Below are 20,454 nucleotides of genomic sequence, written 5' to 3'. Positions count from 1 at the left end.
GGCCAAGGACCGTCTCCAGATTCTTTCTCCTCCCAGGTGGCATGGAGGCGTTATATGATGTCCAGATCTGCCAAAAAACCCTGTCTCGGCCTTCACCACTGAGTCACAAGAGAAGATATTATATCGCTGCTGAAGAAGAGCTCTGGAATTATGGACCTGACGGTTATGATAAATTCACTGGGCAGGGTTTAAACGCCACTGGCAGGTAAGCTTTCTTGTCCTCTCCTGTTGTGTTTTAATTTCAGGAGTCTGAGTGAGACTTCCCCAGTGATTCACCAGGGCTAGGTCCTGCACTGTTATTAATTTTAATTGAAAGGGGCAGGGAGGAATGGATTTAAACAACCTTGTCAGGAAGTTAGATTCATAACTGTGATGCCTGGAGTTGCCTTCTGGAAGCACTTATCTTGCTCCATCAAGTCCATGGAGAAAGTGAGCCCCAGTGAGGTGTGCAAAGTTCATCAGAGTTAATGACCGTACAATAAGACTGCTCAGGCAGCTTTCACACTTGCAATCGGTGTATTTCAGAGGTGCCATAGAGGCAGATTTTTTCCCCTTGTTGTTACTGATGAAGGTGAATTGTATTACAGTACCTCCTAGGAAAGCTAACGAGGATGAGAGACACATTGGGCACAGGTAATGGCACAGATCTTGCCCTAAGGTAGTTAGAGGTAAGTTGACACGGATATGTCCCTAAGTAAATTGGAGTTAAACACATGAAAGTCCAATGCACAATGAATGTCCATTTGTTAACTAATTTATAACTGTAATTCAGACCAGTAGTATCTCCCTTTGTCTGCTAGAAAAGGGTACACAAACTACTGACTTTGGGGGTCATTTCTACTGTGTCTGGGGTAATAGCTTTATCTGAAATGAAGGATTCTGCCTGAACCTCCAATTATTTAACCAGTCCAATTTGTTAATTCCACAGTGAATCTGCAATATATTTCACACAAGGGACTGACAGAATAGGAGGGCAATACTGGAAAGTTCGCTATGTGGAATATACTGATGCAACATTCAGTAAGAAGAAGATTCGGTCAGAGGACATGAAGCACCTGGGAATACTTGGTACAGTGAATATTTTCCCTTCCTGGCATTACATTGGGTTTGAATGTAGATTCACTTGGATCCAGAGGGGAATTTTGTGCATGCAGCTGCCAGTCAGCCATCTCTTGTTAAAGATGGAAATATGTTAGAGGGTAGTTCTTCTAACATCTTCCCTCATTCTCTTCTTTTAAGGCCCTGTTATAAAAGCTGAAGTGGGAGATACAGTGCTAGTTACTTTTGCCAACAAAGCCAAAAGGAGCTATAGCATTATGGCCCACGGCGTAAGCTTCAGCAAGCTGTCAGAAGGTGCTCCCTACTTAGATGGTGAGTTTTGACTGTACTGCTGTATCGTCACATATGGAATACCTGAGTCTAAATATTTCCTGCTCTGAGGTTTGCCCTTTTTGTGGACACTAAGGCACTGAAGGGATGATTTCATTAGTTTGTATCTACTCTACGTGTCCCTACCCGTGGAACTCCTCAGTCTGCCTATGTGCTGGTTCTTCCGCTTGGACATGTGCCAGACAAGGCATTTAAAACTAGCTGAGGTCCATGCTGAGCAAAAGTCACCAGCCCAATCCAATCTATAGTAGTTCTAATCTAATGTCACTCAACTGCAGTCAGTGGATCTCGTGTGGACATGCTCCAGAATTATGAGGCTTAGGACCTGGCATGATGTCCCTGCTGAGTCTTTGGATGTGGCTATCCACACAATCTGGGTTGCTTCACCCCTGACTCTCTAATTCAGGTTGGGCATTGCCCTTGCTTCACTGTCAGGATAGTCAGTGCTGGAAGCAGCTTTTATCTGATTGACCTGGAATGTGAAGCAGCGATAATCCTTATTAATCCTCATAAATACAGAAATGCTGCAACAGAGCATTTACCAAAGGCTTCCTCTCATTTTGTGCAAGGATCTTTATCATCTAAGTTTAACCATTAAATGTTAAACATCATGTTTAAGTGGTAGGCATCTTTTTCAGTCAGTGACAAGAAACAAACCCTTCAGTGGGTGAGAAGTCCCATTTACTTTGAACACCTATTTTAGGAGACAAGAGATCACCCTCTGGAGATGTGTTTCTGTCTCCATCAACTACAGAAGTCTAGAGTTTGAGTTTGGGACTAAGCTTCAGATGGCTCAAGTAAGGTGAGATGAATCCCATCCATAGAGTCTACAAAAATAATATTCTGGTCTCAGAAGAAGGTTTTGCTGCATTTGCAGCACTGAAAAGACAGGTAGGTTTCTTGTTGTCTAAATAGCTTTGCTTCCACTACAACTCATCTGAAAGAAACTCACTGGACATAATCCCTCTTTTGAGAACTGTGCTAAGAGAACTAGATCAACATGTAAAACTCACAACATCATACAATAAAATCAATACAAAAAGCTTTATTAAATTCTGTTGCCTCTAGTTGCTGACCTTGCAACACCACAAATTTGCCAGCAGGCCCCAATGCATCACGAAGTAACTGGCTTGAGTTCAGCCTTGAAGTTATCTGCACACATCCTAATGCCACCCATGTCAGATGTAGTTGATGGAAGAGCAGCTTCCCTCTGCTCGCTGTCTTGCCGTGATTTCATTTGACACTCCCCGGTAATAGCGCTCATCAGCATTGCACCCTTTGGAGTGGAGAAAAATCAAACCAAATGTGTGGCACACCTCTGGGTCTTTGGAGAGGAACCTGACTCCACATTCATCAGGAATCTTTCTGCCTCTTATTCTCTCCTTGTAACCCTCCTGTCTTGGATTTCCATCACACCCACCTACAGGTGTATCCTGGTACAGCCTCTATAGGGGCTGTAGGTTCCCACTGAAGGCAAATGATTTTTCAAAGGCTGTGCAATGTCTGAATGCGGCATATTCATGTGAAAATAATGTACATAAACATACTTACAGACATCTACAGATCTCTACATCTTTTTTCAGTTGTGCTCTTGGGAAATACTCTTTCATGTTGCATTTGATAATTGCCCATTCTCAGAGGGTTTTCACCCCAAAATCAGTGTTCTCCTTATTCAGCACTGTTGCACGATGAATTCAGTATCATCAGATTGCTGTTGCAGGAGTGCTGTCCTTCGTACAGTAGTTTGTGGCAATAGTATGTGTTTAAATGTAATATTGATATTTGCACCTGTGTCTAAGTTTCCAAGAAGATTCTCTTGGAGTATTAAAGAGGATTGCTGGATTGATGCTGTCTGCTGCTGCCAGACACATCTGACCATGCTGAGAAAATCCAGCCAGTGGGTACCTAAACATTAAACAAAATTTCGTGTTTGATCTTCCTCATAGCAAAGACCAAAAATGTCACTTAGCACTTTTTTTCTTAAAAGGGTGCAGGGCTGACCCCTTTTTCTAACTTTCCTTCCAAGTCCCTTTTGTAAGACCTCTCTGAGTGGATATCAACACTCTTTTACAGTGACTATATTACAAGAGTGGTTACTACATCCACCTCATGCACAGCAGCAGGCAATGGGCAAAATCCTTGAGGAGTAACTTCTATAAACAGTAGCAGCAACTGCCCTCTGGAGACTCTGACAGAGGTTCCTATGCATTGCTACAAAATCAAAAAGAAACAATTACCAGGATCAGATTTGGTTTAAATTTCTAAATAGCCACAGCTGCAGTTCTGCTCACTGATGTAATGGCTTTGTTGGTGCTTAATGAAAAGCCAAAGTCTTGTAGTCTTTGTTAGTGGTTAGTGCCACAGATGAATCTCATAAAAGCACAGATAAGCCAAAAATATTAGGGGAAGCCATTTAAGTGCAAGGGTGAGCTCTGTGTGTTTTGTTTGATTGAAACCAGATAATCCAGATAGTGTCAGAAGGTGCCTGGGTGAAGTAGCTAAACTTGTTCTGTGGGGAATGGGCTCGGTTGTCCCTATGGGACAGGACTCTGTTGAGATATCCAGACTATGGGATGGTGCTCAAGCTGTGGCTGCAAGGGGGAGTTTGTCCACAGAAATCATAGAATCACAGAATCGTAGAACAGTTTGGGTTGGAAGGGACCTTCAAAGGTCATCTAGTTCAACCCCCCTGCAAGAAGCAGGGACATCTCCAACCAGATCAGGTTGCTCAGAGCCCCATCCAACCTGGCCTTGAATGTTTCCAGGGATGGGGCATCCACCACCTCTCTGGGCAAACTGTGCCAGTGTTCCACCATCCTCACTGTAAAAAATTTCTTCTTTTTATCTAGTCTGAATCTACCTCCCTTGAATTTAAAACCATTACCCCTTGTCCTATCACAACAGGCCCTGCTAAGGAGTTTCTCCCCATCTTTCCTATCAGCCCCCTTTAGGTACTGGAAAGCTGCTATAAGGTCTCTCCGGAGCCTTCTCTTCTCCAGGCTGAACAGCCCCAACTCTCTCAGCCTGTCCTCATAGGAGAGGTGCTCCAGCCCTCTGATTATCTTTGTGGCCTCCTCTGACTCGCTCCAACCCAGCCACTGCTTGTATTGAGGAAGACAAAACCACCCTATAACCTTAATGTTTCTCAATTTTCTCTGCAGGTTACCTGAAGCCAGGAGCCCACGTTAAGCCAGGTGAAACCTTCACATACAAATGGAGGGTGCCTGAAAATGGAGGTCCAACAGCGAGTGACCCCCCATGCTTGACCTATTTGTACTACTCAGCCACTGATGCTGTCAAGGACACCAACTCAGGCCTTGTGGGGCCTTTGCTGGTCTGTCGGAAGAACACGCTGAATCACGATGGGACACAGGTGCCCAACATGAACATCTGCTGGGGTGTTGCACCGGGAGGGGTTCCCATATGGGCCAATTTGCCCAGTTCCTAGCTCAGTTTTAAGAGATTAAACAAAGATAATTCCTCAAGGTAAAAGCTGACCTAAGGGGATGGTTAGGAAGATGAAATTGTCATCCTCAGTATTCTGGCTCATCCCTAGGTTTTCCATCTTTTCCATGCACTTATTAGCAACGAATTAATCTTTCCATCATAAGAAGGTAATGGTCACTTTATTTGTTCTTCTGGCTGATGGAAGAGTGCTAATCCCTGTCTCTACAAGGACATAAGAAGGCAGCTGCAATTTTGGGAGGAAAGAAAGCTTTATTAAAAAAAAATAATTTTTACTCAGATATTCTGCACAGACATTGTTTTTAATGCCTTGTATTACTTCCTTACTGCAGAAAGGAATAGACAGAGAATTTTACCTTCTCTTTTCAATCTTCGATGAGAATGACAGCTGGTATCTAAACAAGAATATTGAAGCATTTACTGGAGACCCTTCAAAAGTAGATCAAAATGATGCAGATTTCAAGGAATCCAACAAAATGCATGGTATTAAATATTTAACATCTGTTAATGATACCTTTTCTTCAGTCATATTAGGAAGATGAGATGCCAGATTTTATCATCATTCATAGTTGACTGCAGTGCACTGCAGTGCATGTAGGAACCTCAGTCACAGTAGTCATGAGTGCATCCACCTACGAGCTACACCTGGAGAAAGGGAACAGGGTGCAGCTTTTAGATACAACACTTGGGTCTATAAAATGGCATAATGCCAGAGTCAGGCAGCAGTTGCAGAAAAGGCCAATGCACACTGGTGATTTAAATGTCCCTGCTGACCTCTGCACTGACTCAGACAGTGAAGATCCAGCTGCTCTGCCCTGCCAGCTCCCACTTGGGCAGTGGCCACCTCCAGCAGAGGAGAGGTGAAGACTAGGGGAATGGTCAATAATATTTTTTTTAAAAAATCACTTCTGGATGTAAGTATCTGACTTCAGCATGGATCTCTTCCAAGTTATTTCTGACATGACAGACTTGAGCAAATCACATAGCATCTCTTTGCTTTAGTTTTCTGAAGAGCATTGAGAATATATATTGTTAGAGAACCCCAGGGCTTCCTGGACCCATCTATTTTTATTCTTCCATTATGAGGCAGTATCTCATGCTAAAGTTTCCTGATAAGATATGTGCCCAGCTTAAGTGTCAGGCACTGGTGTCATCCAGTGCTACCTTTGCTTCACAAAATGCCCCTTTAACTCACACCATCACTTGCTGAGTTGTGAGTCTCTTTCTGGGGAGGCAGAGGGAGGATCTGTGATGAGCTTCCACCGACCTGCTGCCAATTGGGCTCTTTCTTTCTCCTGCAGCTGTCAACGGCTACCTGTTTGGTAACCTGCCAGGCCTGGCCATGTGCAAGGACGACAAGGTCTCCTGGCACCTCATCGGGCTGGGCAGTCACTACGACATGCATGGGGTTCATTTTCAAGGAAACACCATCAACCTGAGAGGGACAACAAGGGATGGGCTGGCCTTGTTTCCTCATTTATCAGGGACAGCGCTGATGCAACCAGACCATGTGGGTATGTTCCTGAGCTTATCTTGGTGGTGTGGCATGTGCAGAAATCAAGCAGCCAAAATAACAGTCGGTGAGATGCTCTGCTCTGCACAAGGGAGCCTGAAAGTGTGGGGACCACTGGGACCTGGAGTAGCTGAAAAATTCAAGCTGGGCTGCTTTCCTGGCAAGGTGCTGTCAATCAAATACATATATGCACCAAAGAGCAGAGGCTTTGATGACCTTGGATAGGCAGAGCAGCAGGCAGACAGCTAATGGGATGCTCACAGAATTTCCATGACCCTCAAAATAGGCTTTTTTTTTTTAAACAAAGATAATATTCTCTGCTATGCAGATAGTTAGCATCATTTAAGGTATTTTAGGACTTCAATCATATTTAGTCTTTAGGACTTTTTTCTGAAGCATATACGTAAAAGATACTTTCAGTTCTCATATATAATCCAACGACACGTTCTTCAAACTCAGAGGGGGTGAATTGTTTGTTGGAGGCAGCAGATGAGCTTCATGCCTAAGAGCACAGCATTACTTTTCTTTACATTGGTACAACCCTGTTTAAATCAATGGTGTCATCAGAGTTGTGCAAGGCTATGCCAAGGACCATCCTTGGCCGGAGCACCTGGTGAAAATATCTGTTGGCCTTGGGTGCATGCCAGGTTAGACCTCCAGCACTGGTGTCTATAGGACAGCAGATTCTTTTCTTATGCGTATCCCATACATTTCCACTATCTGTCATGAAACTGCACTGCAGGGCTCACGCTAAACAATATATTCTAGGAGATTATTAATTTTTGCCAGCTAGCCTTCTACTGGCAATAATGGAAACTGAAAGAATTATTAGATCTTTAGTATCACCAACACCTGTGATTTTCCTTAACTGCATGTTATTTTACCTTTTTGATAATTTTTGCCCTAGAAGCGCAAGGGATGGACTGAAATGCAGTCTGGACAGAGCTATGCTTCTAAATTTGATTCTGTCACTGACTCACATACAAAACAGCTGTGAAAGTGCTTTCCTCCTTCACAAGAGTGCTGGCAGGTGGAGCTACGCAGGACTACGTTGTGGTCAGCTTCTGTTTGTGTAAACAGGAAAGAGAGTACAAATGTTAAAATCTGCTCACAGACAAGCGAAAAGATGCTCCCACTGTCACTGCAGCCTTTGACCACCAGAGCCATGGAAAAGCTGGTCCATAGTTTGGCTGTTCATGGAGGAAAAGTGAAGAGTCAAAGAGTTGCAGCTTTACCTCAGTCATTTTTATACCATATAGGTGCATATAAACAAATGGTTATAAGCAGCATCTTCCCTTTTGTTACAGCAGCCTTGTATAATGGGTTTGTATCTGTATTGCAAAGTCTCTAAGAGGCCTCCATTAGCCTGAGAGTCTCATGCACCCAAGGCTGACACAGCAGCTCTGTGCTCAAGGACAAGAAAATGGCATCTCTGAAATACACACCCTGTTTTTCTTTATTAGTGTTTGCAATGCACACTCCTACATCTTCTCATGCTCCCTGTGGGCATGGGCAGCACTGGTGAAGGCTTACTGGCAAGCTTGGTCCTTTTGCCAGGCATCTAATGGATTGCTTTTCAGACCTCCCTTGGCTAAGCTGATCTAACTCAAATAATTAGAAGCAATTTATGGAGATTTTTGAGTGAAGATGGAGCAGGCTACTCTTTCTGATGGAGCAAAAAGAAGTTACTTGCTGGCTTAGAGATTTCCGTTCGTGTCTGCATTCACGTTTGGCTTTTAGTTGAAGAATGTATTGTAATGTAGGAGTTACAGGCCACAACCCTGCAGTGTCTTATGTGTATGTTTACTCTTGTGTGTGAACAACAGCCTGAAACCCCATCCTCTCATGTCTTGGGACCACAGAGCATGTGGTGACTAAAGGAGATGATTGGTGCGTATCCATTTCACCAGCTGGTTTCTCCTTCAGTTCCCTTAATTTTTCAAAGTCAGTGAGCTCTGAGTGATATAAGCATTCCCTCGCTTGGCTTTCCATACAGCATCATGGATTAGGTTTCTTTCAAGACAGATCAGAGAAGTACAAGGCAGGGGACCTAATTTGCCATGCTGCTTTTGAAGTTTTTAAAATTGTCTGAATCTTATATGCTTTCCTTTCCAGGCACATTCAAAGTGGTTTGCAGGACATTTGATCACTTTGTTGGTGGGATGAAACATCTCTATGAGGTCAGCAGCTGCCGTAATACCACCCGAGCCCAGCAGCAGCATGGAGCCATGAGGCTCTACTACATTGCTGCAGAGGAGGTGGAGTGGGACTATGCCTCAAATAAGAGCTCGGAACCAAAGATTTACAACATCAGCAGCAATGAGGAAAGGTACCCAAAGCAAAAAAATGCTTGTGCACATGGGGCACACTCATAGCAGAGGGGGAACTTAGAAGCACCTGTTCATGAAGCCAGCCATGTGCTTTTTAGAGGGCACTCTTTGCCAAACAAAATAAGATAAAATGTATTTATAAAGTGGCAACCTTTCAGACTAGACTAGTTCATAGGCAGCATGTTCAAATGTTTACATCTCAGAGTGTCTCTAAATTCATGTGTGCTCCAGCTCTGGTTCAACCCTATACTGATGCCCCCAGTCCCTTCCTCACTCTCCCCAGTTTCCCCATCCCAGTGCTCCAGTTTTCATGGAGAAGAAACCTAGGTACCCATCCCAGACATGAGCCCCTGCAAGCAGTGCAGATGCATTAGGGAGGTGCTGAGCCTGCTTCACTGCAGCATGGTAGCCCCTGGCTCCCCTGGAAAAGTCAGATCACAGTGGAATCGCATCTACCCGGCACTGTGCTAAGGGATAAAAAGCACATGCAGAAGATAAGCATTTCAGATCATATCGCATAGAGAGGTGTCTGAGACCACTCTGGTGAAAAGAAAAAGGAACAGCGAGCATGTTTCAAAAAAAAAACCCTTAGAAAAAGTCATTGAGAAACTGCACCTTGTAAAGAGGAAGAGTATGGTGGAGTCAGTAGGAAATATACCTGAAGAATCGTAGGTGATGAAGAAATGTGTTTAAACAAAATATTAACTCCAGTATTGTCAAAAGATTGCTGTTACACACGTGCCATATTACTACAATAAGCAGTGTTCCTGGTTGTTTGGTTTTTGTTTTTTTTTTATTTAGTATGTTGTTAGCCAACTTTGCAACTCCCCTGCCAGTGGCACCCTGGAGATGAGCTGCTGGGAGACAGAGCTGCTCTCAGCAGTGGGTGTGCACCCTCCTCCACGGCTGGTGGTGGGTGTCCTCGGCTGGACCCCACCCAAGCAGCAGCAACAGACTGAGGGTGACTGCACAAACCCAGAGGGCACAAAATGACCCTCTGCCAAGTGCAGAAGGGAAAATACATTTCTTGCTTTATCTCCATGCTGGGAAAGCATCCAGCCCTGCGCAGTACATAGCAAGAGGAGGGCAGGGTAAAGCAGCCCCTTCTTATCTGAGATGATATTGCAAGTTTAGGCTTTGGTTATCATCTTCCTGTGGCTGACTAACAGCCAAGATAGCAAAATCAGTCATCGTGGTGAGAGGATTCAAGTTTGCAGGGACCGACAGTATCTTGTGTTAACGCAGAGGATGCAGCTGGAGAGAGTGGCCAAACCCACTCTGAGCTTCAGCTTCATCTCTGCTCTGACAGCTCTGGTGAAGGATTTGTGTTCCCAAAAGTTTGCAGTGAGGGCAACACATCCCCAGCTTTACCTGTTTGAAGAGGGTGTGCATTTAGTGAGGATGATCACTGTTATTGTTTGCTGTTTAAAATCTCTTGCAGCACCCAGGGCTTCACATCAATCAGCACATTGGACCAAGCTATACATTCTTATCACATCTATCGTGAATAACACAACAGTTATGAGCCTTTAGATATGTACGGTTTAGAGCTTTTAATTTTTGCCTTTTTATTTTGCAGCTATGGGCGTATTTTTCTGAGCCAAGCAGAAGATCTGATCGGTTCAAAATACAAGAAGGTGGTTTACAGGGAGTACACCAACGGCAACTTCACACAGCGCAAAGTGAGGACGGAGGAGGAGGAACACTTGGAAATCCTGGGCAAGTAGCTCTCATGGCTCACAGAATGAGCCTGATAAGTGAGAGGATTGCTTTCCAAAAACAGTTTTTCCAGCTTTATTAACACGGAATAATGAGTTCTTAAGGAGTAAGGGAGGATGCAAAACCAGCAATTCCAGGATTCACCTTAACATCAGAGCATGTAACATGGCGGAGGCTCTTGTAGATAGATTAAGTCAATAATAAGTCTGGATTTGTATTTGAAATTGGGCAAGATGAAATGTTGTGCATGTCATAAAATAACCATTGGCTTATGTTTTTTATGGGATGAGAAGTGGGCAACCACTAGTCATAAAGTAGGCAACACACTCTAGGAATTTATTTTTTTGCAATGCAAAGCTGAAAAAAAATAGTTAAAAAACCCAAAACATTACAAGTTTAAGAAATAAAATTTTGAAAGATACAAAAAACATCAACATAAGTTTTCCTTAAAAACAAGCTGTCCAAAGACCTGTTTCCAGAGTGAACTGTTCTTCTCATTGACTGAAAAGAAAAAAAAAAGGATTATTTATATATATGGAGCTTTTCATCAGCTGAGATAACAGAATAATGTTCTGATGGCTTCACTGAAAGAACAGAAAAGCCTGAGGGTTTTGAGAAAGATCATGGCTCCTTTCCTAGGCCAACTTATTGAAAATCTGCTAAAATTCAGAAAAGCAGCATTAATCACTAGCATCTCCTGTTTGAATCTAGGGCCGTTACTCCATGCCGAGGTTGGTGACTCTGTATTGATCGTATTTAAGAACAAAGCCAGCAGGCCTTATTCCGTAAGTGCACATGGTATAGAAGAGGTGGGTTGTGAAGAGCAACCTGAGACACCAATTACCCTTCCTGGTAAGGATGTTGTTTATTTTTTTTTTTTTAATTTTAGCTACAAAGACCATACATAAAAGCATTTTAACACATGAATGACAATCCCTCCTTCAAGCTAACACATACCTATATGTTCTTCCAGACATCACACACTCAGAGTTTATTCAGATACGGTTCTGTGTTGTTATACATGTAGGTTCTTGATCAAGTGAGCATGTTCAGGCAAAGAATGAAACTTTGCTCTTTCAGGGATAGAAACAGGAATGTAGTATCACTGGACAATCTCAAAAAAAAAACCAGAAGCAGGCACCTAATCATGGCAAGAGAAGCATAAGCCAGTGCTGCATTTGCTCCAGATTGACACTAACAACATTTTAAAAACAGAAATTCAGTGATAGAGTTGCAGCTGGCAATGCTAACTCTGCCTCTTAATGTACACAGAATTGGCATTTGCATTCAGAGGTGATGCACAAAATGCAAAATGTATCTGTCGTGAATTAAAAGTCTTTGAATAAGTGTACCAAATATGCCTCAGTTTCTAGTGAGGAAAATATTGGAAAATAGTTCTCACAGTAATGCAATTTTTAATATAGAAAAATACCTGTTAAAATTTTTGTACTTCAGTTTCTATGTTGAGTTTTATATTCTAGGGGAAAGTCAAACCCCAACCCAGGCATTATAGTCAATCCAAAAAGTACATACCTTTGCTTTCCATCACCCATGCAGTTTTTTTCATGGTATTTGTGAGATTCAGTGTGAAAGCAAATTAAAACAAATTCTGATGTACTAAACCTCTTTGCAAGCTGAAATTTCTTTCTTGTAGATAGCTGTATCAGTACAGTACAATCACACAGAATTTCATGGCCAAATGTGAGCCATAGTCTGCCTTGATGGAGTTTGATGAATAAATACTTGTGTTTAATATATTAAAACAAAAAAAAAGGGAGCTGGTTTATATGACTCTCTTGTTTTGCTGTTTGCTCCATGATGGTGTCGATGCTGTGTTGTTGACAGACGAGGTGTAACATTGGGAACGCTACTGTCATGTCTGCTGTGTCCACATGGGAGCAGGCTTGGGATGAGTTAGAGGAGGAAAGGTGTCTGGTTTGACAGTAGGCCAAAGGAAAGGACTCTTCAGCAAGATCTAAGGACAGGCTTTTCCTTAGGAGTTTGGAAGCAGCCGTTAACACAGAAAACAAGTCCCTCAAAACAAGAATAATTCTTGGCACTTCAGCCCCTACCACCATCATCGCAAAATCCTTGCTGTCTCGTCTTCCTAGGCCAGGCTGGACTGCTCACCCCAAGCTCCCCAGAGGCAATCTAGTCCTCCTGAATCAGTCATCAGTCAGATTTATGTCCTGCTAAATTGCATTCCCGAGAGCACCTCCTAAAGAGACTGTTGGTGGCATAGTAAAGAGATGCAGAGAGCAGATCCATAGCAGCCTATGCCAAAACAGCTCTCAGCTGCCACAGCTTTGTCCTCTCCCTGTCCATTCCTCCATTTACCCAGCAGCAAAAAGGGAGAACACATTGGTTTTCCTCTTGTTTATCAGTCTTTTCAGGGGTTATTCTTCATTTGCACTTCAAAGATGAAGTGCCATCTGAAGTGTTTCACATTTTAAGTAGAGTGGAAATTTTTCCATCTACAGCCTCCAAACATCCTGAACTGAGGAGTAAAAACTAAGGAAGTGGTGAAGGACCATGGCCAGGCCAGGCTCCCTTCTCACATCAGGCCATCTAAAAAGGGGTGATGATATGGAGGTTAGACACAGGTGGATGACAAACTCTCCTCTGGTCTATGGCTCCACGGCATGAATGTCTCTGAGATTGAGGGGTTTCTTCTTCATGTTTTCTGTCCTATTAGTGTAGTGTTGTGTCTTGAAAGCCTTTCTGATCTCTGTTGAAGTGCATAAACATGTTGTAATGAACAGAAGGTGCTTGTCCTGTCAGATTAAATGATACTGCAGCATCTATGTGAGACTCATATAGTATGAGTCACCATTTCTTTTTTGTAGTTATTGCCGTGCAATAAAACCCGCTATTGCATGATCCATCAAAACAGTGTAGTAGCTCAGTTGACACAAAACTAGACTCAGTCACTTCACAACCATTTAAGCTTGAAAACTCTCCTTTGCCCTGATGCCCATAGCTGTTGGCAGGTGTTGGGTTGTGACTGTACTAAGACCATGGCCAACAGTTGTGTGATTTCCTCAGTTACATACTATTCAAAGCCTCTAATACCCAGCTGCTCTTGGTAAAATTGTTTTCTCTATTTCAGGGGAAATAAACACCTACAGGTGGAACGTCCCAGAACGATCTGGCCCTGGTAAAACAGATCCAAACTGTATCACTTGGGTTTATTATTCAACAGTGAATTTTGTGAAGGTAACCAAGAAATGGTCATTAAAGATCACATTGCTCTGGATAAAGCATGCTGCCTCGCATAGTGTTTCTGAAAAGATCCTGCTTCTCATTTATGCCAGGACCACAGGCTAGAGGAACAATTTACAGAGCTAGATCCTTTGTCGTCTTTGATAACAGTTGTACATGCCTGGGTAATTAATCTAGTGAAATCCCCAGGGATACCCATGGTAATGTGATTCCCTCCTTAAAGAACAGTTAAAGGGATTTTAAGTGAAGGCAAACATTGCTTTGGTACATGCTTAGGGACACGTAGGGAAAGAGATCTCTAATTAGAGAGAGTAATGAATTTTTCTCATCTAATAGGAAAACAGAATTTAATCTTTCTTTAATCTATAGTTAATCTGTACTATTTCATAACTGAACGAACTAGAAAATTTGTAATGCATATATTTATTTTATTTCAGGACACATACAGTGGTCTGATTGGGCCTCTCGTAGTTTGCAGAAAAGGAATTCTAGATGAAAGAGGTCTAAGAAAAGACATTGATCGTGAATTTACCCTTCTGTTCATGGTGTTTGATGAAAATGAATCCTGGTATTTGAAAGAAAATATTGAAACATACCTTCATAAGAATCCTGACAATTTTAATTCTACTGAGGACTTTGTAGAAGGCAACAGCAAGCATGGTATGTAGGACTCGGTGGCAACAGCCAAGAGGACCTATGTTTATTTTTCACAGCCATTTTAGGAAGACATTGGACTTAGCCTGCAATTACCCAACCATGTGACAACTTCATAAGCTGCAACTCTGGAGACTAAAAGATTTCATGCGGCTCAGACAAGATATTTTTTCTAACGATATAGTTTAATCCTGTTCTCATGGGAAGTGGTTGCCCTGTCAGACTTCTCTTGTCATTTGGGTGCTGCATTCCTTGCAGGTTTATTTAGTAGGAGAGTAAGGATGACATTTAAAAATTGTGCTTGTAGTAGCAGACAACCGAAGAGCCAGGCAGCAAAGACTGGATGGGGACAGGAACATTCCTGGCAAAGCAAACTCTTCTTTCTACAGATGGTACCCATTTTAGGCAACAACTCTATTCTCTCTTTTCCCATGTAGCTTCTCTGCATAAATCCTGTTTCTTCAGGAGTCTGATCTCAACCAGTAAAAACCTACCTGATGCTTTTCAAGACAAAAAAAAAAAATATGGTTGCTGCTGTGCATATGGATGATTTGGAAATTGAAACAAAAATATGACTGTCTCCCTGCAATGGCAGCAGTCACTATGGAGAGCCCTTGCCCTGGCCACGTGTGCCTGTCCCCTCTCTGCCTGGGCACCCCTTCTCCCCGGAGAGAAAGTCAGAAGGGGTGCCTGATGTGGAGGTTATCATCGCCCATATCATGGCCAGTTATTAATCAGTCCTATTTTGTCATTCTTCCAGCAATCAATGGGAAGATTTATAACAGTCTCCTGGGCCTAACGATGAATGAAGGTGATAGGACAAACTGGTATTTGATAGGAATGGGCGATGAAGTGGATATACATACAGTTCACTTCCATGCACAGACCTTCATTTTCAAGGTTGGTAAAATTAATCAAAGTAAAACCTTTATAGTGTGATGGGAAATTCCTGCAAAAAAGTCCAGGTTCTAGCCTGGTTCTGCGGCTTGGGCACGGAGCCCTGGGCTGATGCTGAGGCCAGTGAGAGTTTTGTGTGTGAAGGAAATAAAAAATGAATGTGATTCTTGAAAAGCTTCTGCCAATATGAGCATGTTATGAAATATGAATAAATGTCACTATTAGAGGACATGATTAGGTGGGTAAAATATATATATTTACCCATGCGCATAAGGGAAGATAAAGGGAGGAAATCAGAGCGAGTTATGCCTGCTTATGGTATGGTTTTATGCTGTGACAGCTCAACGCTGACAGGACTGTCTGAAAAATCTATCTTTCAAAGAAATACCCATGCTCGATCAGCACTTGAAGCCCTCAGAAGGGATGTCTTAATTAATTGATTAAATGAGCAGTGTCCACAGACCTCAGCTTCCCCGGATGAGGTGTCCTAGGAACATATAACAAGAAAGCATTTGAGCTGCCTTGCGGAGCTGAAAGTCTAACAGGAATATTTCAGTGCCTGTGGGGTATTTGAGGCAAGACTCTTACGATGCTGGTTTTGCCTTGCCACAGACAGATAAGGACCACAGAGGAGATGTGTACGACCTTTTTCCTGGGACTTTCCAGACAATTGAACTCATAGCAGAAAACCCTGGAACGTGGCTTCTGCATTGCCACGTAGCTGATCACATCCATGCCGGCATGGAGACGACCTATACCATCAATAAATCAGGTGCAGTATCAGAAATGCGTCCTCGGACTAGGTGTCGCAGCAGATCGGATGGAAGGCAGGGAGGAAAGGAAGAGGGCTGATGTCAACGCTGCTCCCTGCACGCTGATGGGAAGCACCTGTAAATGACTGCCGGGGCCAGTTAGTGTCATCTAGGGACAGGACAAACACCGCTAATGACATGGCAAGGACAGTAATCTTTGCTGCACTCTGCAACTTAAAAACAGCTGGTGCTTCACAAGAGCCACTCTAAACAGTGGCAGTCTGCGGGCCATTAGTCACCCGCAGATGGTGCAGCAAACAGCTGCGAAGCTATTTTTCAGCCTTGCTGCACGTGGTGTGTGGGAGGGTCTGCAGACTGGCATGGTGCTGGTTCCTCCCTGCAATCACTGCTGGCTCACGGGGCTATTCGAGCTCCTTCCTGCACGGGCAGAAATAGATACCAGATGCTCCAGAAAAAGAATGATTGTTCATTCTGTCCAAGAAATAGGAGATCCTTTGGCTAAGAAAAGTTGGCAAAATTTTTGGGTGGTGCTGGTCCCTTCCACCACTTGTGAGTAAAGCCAGAAGTGCTTTGTGAGCCTCTCTACATCACTAAATAATTCACTAAACATCTGGATCCACTGTCTCCTGCCTGGGTCCCTGCTGTGCTTGCTACACTCCTCTGCAGGGTCTGCAACAGCGTCAGCAGGCACACCTCGTACTGGTAACCCTGTAGCAGCAGGATGACAAATGTAAAGCCAAACACAGCCAAAATACTCCTTCCTTGGACAAGGTGAAGTTATTTTATACCACATATTCCTTTGGGCTGTGAAACTTCAAATAAACAAACAAATAGGGAACTGAATCATAGAATCACAGAATGGTTTGGGTTGGAAGGGACCTTTAAAGGCCATCTAGTCTAACCCCCTGCAAGAAGCAGGGACATCTCCAACCAGATCAGGTTGCTCAGAGCCCCATCCAGCCTGACTTTCAATGTTTCCAGGGATGGGGCATCCACCACCTCTCTGGGCAACCTGTTCCAGTGCCTAGGCACCCTCACAGTGAATAATTTTTTCCTTATGTCCAATCTAAATCTACCCTCTTTTAGTTTAAAACGTTTACCCCTTGTCCTATCACTACAGTAAGTAGTGAAGTAACAAAGATGCCTATGGAGAAGGGGGACATTGTCCACAGAGCTGCTGAGAGCAATAGCTGTGCTGATCTAATCATGATGTCTGTTTAAATCAACAAGGAAGAAGGAATTAAATAAAATCAAAGCTACTTTTCCAGAAGACAAAAAAAGCATTTATTAAGATTTTCAACTTAACTATGGTTTCTCTCTCTCCTCACAGCGCGGGAAGCTCATTCAGAAGGAGGACTCACCACTGGAGCATACGATACAACTAGTGCAAAAAATAGGACCACTGCAAAGGGTGAGGATTTCTTAAAATGCCATTTCAAACTCTTTACAGTAACGCATAGATTTCTTATTAACTACTCTCTTTTAACAGATTATGACAGCAAAGGGGACAGTTTTTTTGGCAAAATGTTGAGTCTTGGAGAAGCCAGCTTGATACTTGCAGTCTTGTTTTTCATTGGACTTGTTCTGCTCTCAACAGTATTAACCTTCTTCTGCCTCATCGTCCGCCAAGGAAGCAGGATCCATTACACGGCTCTGCATGACAAAAGTGCACTTCTAACAGATTTCCTGTAAATCCCCGCTTTTAGCACCATTCACAGAGCCGCACTGGATTTCATGACATGCTGCTAATAAAACTGGAGCGAGACATATGCTGATAGTCCTACCCCGTAGCCAGCGCTCACAAGAGTGAACATGAGCTGTAGGGTCCAGCTCTGAGCGCCACGTACCAACCACATACCACACATCACCGTTTCCGCTCCTCTGGAGTTCTGTTAAGCTCGGCCCAAGATGAAATTTGGTGGATGAGCAGAGCAGCACACCTCTTGGCATCCACACCAGCTGCAAAGGATTTATCCACGGGATTAAGGAGCGGACAGCACGGCATCCATGCACTCTGTGGAGAAATACAGGGCTCAAGCTAGGGAATAAATACCACCAGGGTCTATTTTAAGCGTGCTGGCTTCCAAAGGAGCAGGTGTCATTGTGGAAGTCCCTGTAGTTTCCCAAAGTCTGACTCAATGAATTCACCGACATTTAAGCGATTCTCCTTTTTTTTTTTCCCTGTCAAATGAGGAAACTGTGCACTAGGGACAGATTTTTAAAGGCATTTAGGGATCTACCAATATATTTGAGCACCTGACAGAGTTCAGCAGTGCCCCTGCTGTTAGTTTCTCTCACCTTTCGTTAATCCCTTTAAAAATCTAGCCCTGAGCGACCTCCAAGAAAGTTAGTTGACTTTGTAATTGCTGCTCGTTGTGGTCCTGATTCTGTACCTCTTCTTTGCACCGAGTAGCACCTCACTCCCTACCAGTATGGAAGCCATCAGGAGGCAGATTCCTGTGCTCTGCGGGGAAGACAGGCAGAATCAGACCATGTTTAGTGATACTTGAATGTTTCTAGCTCATTTTTAATTAGACAGTGTTCATTCTTGCCTGCTCACATCAGCTACAGCTTTTGCAGAGGAACTCCAGAATAAACATGCCTGTGAAATTGTTTATCCAAATTTGATTTTGAATGTAAATTCAAGTTGCTGGGTGGTGGTTTTTTTTTTTCTCTTTACTTTTTCTACTTCTGTATTTTGAAATGTGTTCAGATGTAGGAAACTTTACTGCCCACTACTCTTATTGTAGCTTAATGATGCCCTGGACTGATGTCCAGTTAACTAAGATGTTGAAGTTGCTTGGATGTTTCTCAGCTATTTCTTGATTCTTTGTTTTCCCCAGCCATTTAAAAGCAAACATGTGAGGTAGAACTGCAGGACTGAGCCCAAACAGGATTTACACCACAGCAATAAACACTTCCAGACTCCTCCTCTAAATCTTCCCTTTGAGCTGACAAAAAAACAAATACTCTAAGCCCTTTCATCTTTCTGTTTTCTAAACATTAAAATTGAGGTCTCCTGTTCTGTGCAAAAACACTGTCTGTGCAGGACATTTGCTCTCTGTATATGGACAAAATTAAAGCCCTTCACTTAAACACAGACTGTTAATAAAGGAAATTATTTGGTACTTTCCTTTTAGAGTAGCTAATGTGTCTGACTTCTTAGAAACAGAATCATAAATATCTTTTGACCGTAGAAAGTAGCCAGCCAAAGTTATTACAACGATAATAAAAATGTGGTTATTTGTATGAACATTCTGGCACAGATCACTTCATCTGGCATGCTTCTCAGCTGGACGGTGGCTGTGAAACAGGAATGAAGCCTCCAAAAGTCCTCAGGGCCTCAGGCTGTCACCGCTGCTTGCCCAGGCGACAGAGCCTGCTGCAGAGAGCATCAAGTATCACAGAAAGTGTAAGGCATCGCATTTAACATTGCTCACCTGGTGCAGGCAGCCCCGCAGCCAGCCATGCCCCAGCACCTGTGCTGAAGGAGACCATCTGTGCTGGGCTGAAGGACCAGCGGGAACAGAGAGCAAAGCAACAAAATTAACAGAGTCATGGAACAGTTTGGGTTGGAAGGGACCTTTAAAGGTCATCTAGTCCAACCCCCCTGAAAGGAGCAGGGACATCTCCAACCAGATCAGGTTGCTTAAGGCCCCATCCAACCTGGCCTTGAATGTTTCCAGGGATGGGGCATCCACCACCTCTCTGGGCAACCTGTTCCAGTGTTCCACCACCCTCACTATAAAAAAATATTTTCCTTTTATCTAGTCTAAATCTGTCTCTTCCTATGTTAAAACCATTACCCCTTGTCCTATCACAACAGGCCCTACTGAAAAGATTCTCCCCATCTTTCTTATAAGCCCCCTTTAGGTACTGGAAGGCCACTATAAGGTCTCCCTGGAGCCTTCTCTTCTCCAGGCTGAACAGCCCCAACTCTCTCAGCCTGTCCTCATAGGAGAGGTGCTCCAGCCCTCTGATCATCTTCGTGGCCTCCTCTGGACCTTCTCCAACTGGTCCATGTCCTTCTTATGTTGGGGGCTCCAGAACTGGACACAGTACTCCAAGTGGGGTCTCACCAGGGCAGAGTAGAGGGGCAGAATCACCTCCCTGGACGTGCTGGCCACACTCCTCTTGGTGCAGCCCAGGATGCGATTGTTTTTCTGGGCTGCAAGCGCACACTGCCAGCTCATGTTCGGCTTCTCATCCACCAGTACCCCCAAGTCCTTCTCCTCAGGGCTGCTCTCGATCCATTCTCTACCCAGCCTGTGTTTGTGCCTGGCATTGCCCCCACCCCCACCCACGTGCAGGTCTCCACCCCCGGGGTCACCCCAAGGCTCCTGGCACTCCCCTGAGCCTCCAGGTCCGGGCAGGGGACCGGCTGCACGACCGCACCCCCTCCCGCCCCTCCCTCCCCACGGCGGGAGGCGGAGCCTGGCCGGGGCGGGGGCGGAGAGCCCAGCTGAGCGGGGCCGTGCCGTGCCGTGCCGTG

The 20,454-nt window shown here is 43.9% G+C and overlaps 1 protein-coding gene across 1 annotated transcript in view; it reads left to right on the top strand.

Moving 5' to 3' along the window:
• The window catches only part of HEPHL1 (hephaestin like 1), a 34,020-nt gene extending 16,366 nt beyond the window's left edge, over window positions 1–17,654 (top strand). Inside the window, exons 6-20 of the mRNA XM_086742671.1 lie at window positions 37–205; window positions 929–1,068; window positions 1,240–1,371; window positions 4,551–4,762; window positions 5,187–5,337; window positions 6,156–6,368; window positions 8,483–8,696; window positions 10,277–10,416; window positions 11,128–11,268; window positions 13,526–13,632; window positions 14,076–14,298; window positions 15,053–15,192; window positions 15,802–15,961; window positions 17,293–17,373; window positions 17,452–17,654. Of these exons, the coding sequence (XP_086598797.1) occupies window positions 37–205; window positions 929–1,068; window positions 1,240–1,371; window positions 4,551–4,762; window positions 5,187–5,337; window positions 6,156–6,368; window positions 8,483–8,696; window positions 10,277–10,416; window positions 11,128–11,268; window positions 13,526–13,632; window positions 14,076–14,298; window positions 15,053–15,192; window positions 15,802–15,961; window positions 17,293–17,373; window positions 17,452–17,654 (2,426 nt within the window). The remainder of the gene's footprint in view (window positions 1–36; window positions 206–928; window positions 1,069–1,239; window positions 1,372–4,550; window positions 4,763–5,186; window positions 5,338–6,155; window positions 6,369–8,482; window positions 8,697–10,276; window positions 10,417–11,127; window positions 11,269–13,525; window positions 13,633–14,075; window positions 14,299–15,052; window positions 15,193–15,801; window positions 15,962–17,292; window positions 17,374–17,451) is intronic.
• The last annotated feature ends 2,800 nt before the right edge of the window (window positions 17,655–20,454 follow it).

The sequence above is a fragment of the Chlamydotis macqueenii genome, chromosome 1 (assembly GCF_036417535.1).
Source record: "Chlamydotis macqueenii isolate bChlMac1 chromosome 1, bChlMac1.mat, whole genome shotgun sequence".
Classification (NCBI taxonomy): domain Eukaryota; kingdom Metazoa; phylum Chordata; class Aves; order Otidiformes; family Otididae; genus Chlamydotis; species Chlamydotis macqueenii.
The sequence above is the reverse complement of the archived record's forward strand: the minus strand, read 5'-3'. Positions and strand labels throughout refer to the sequence as shown.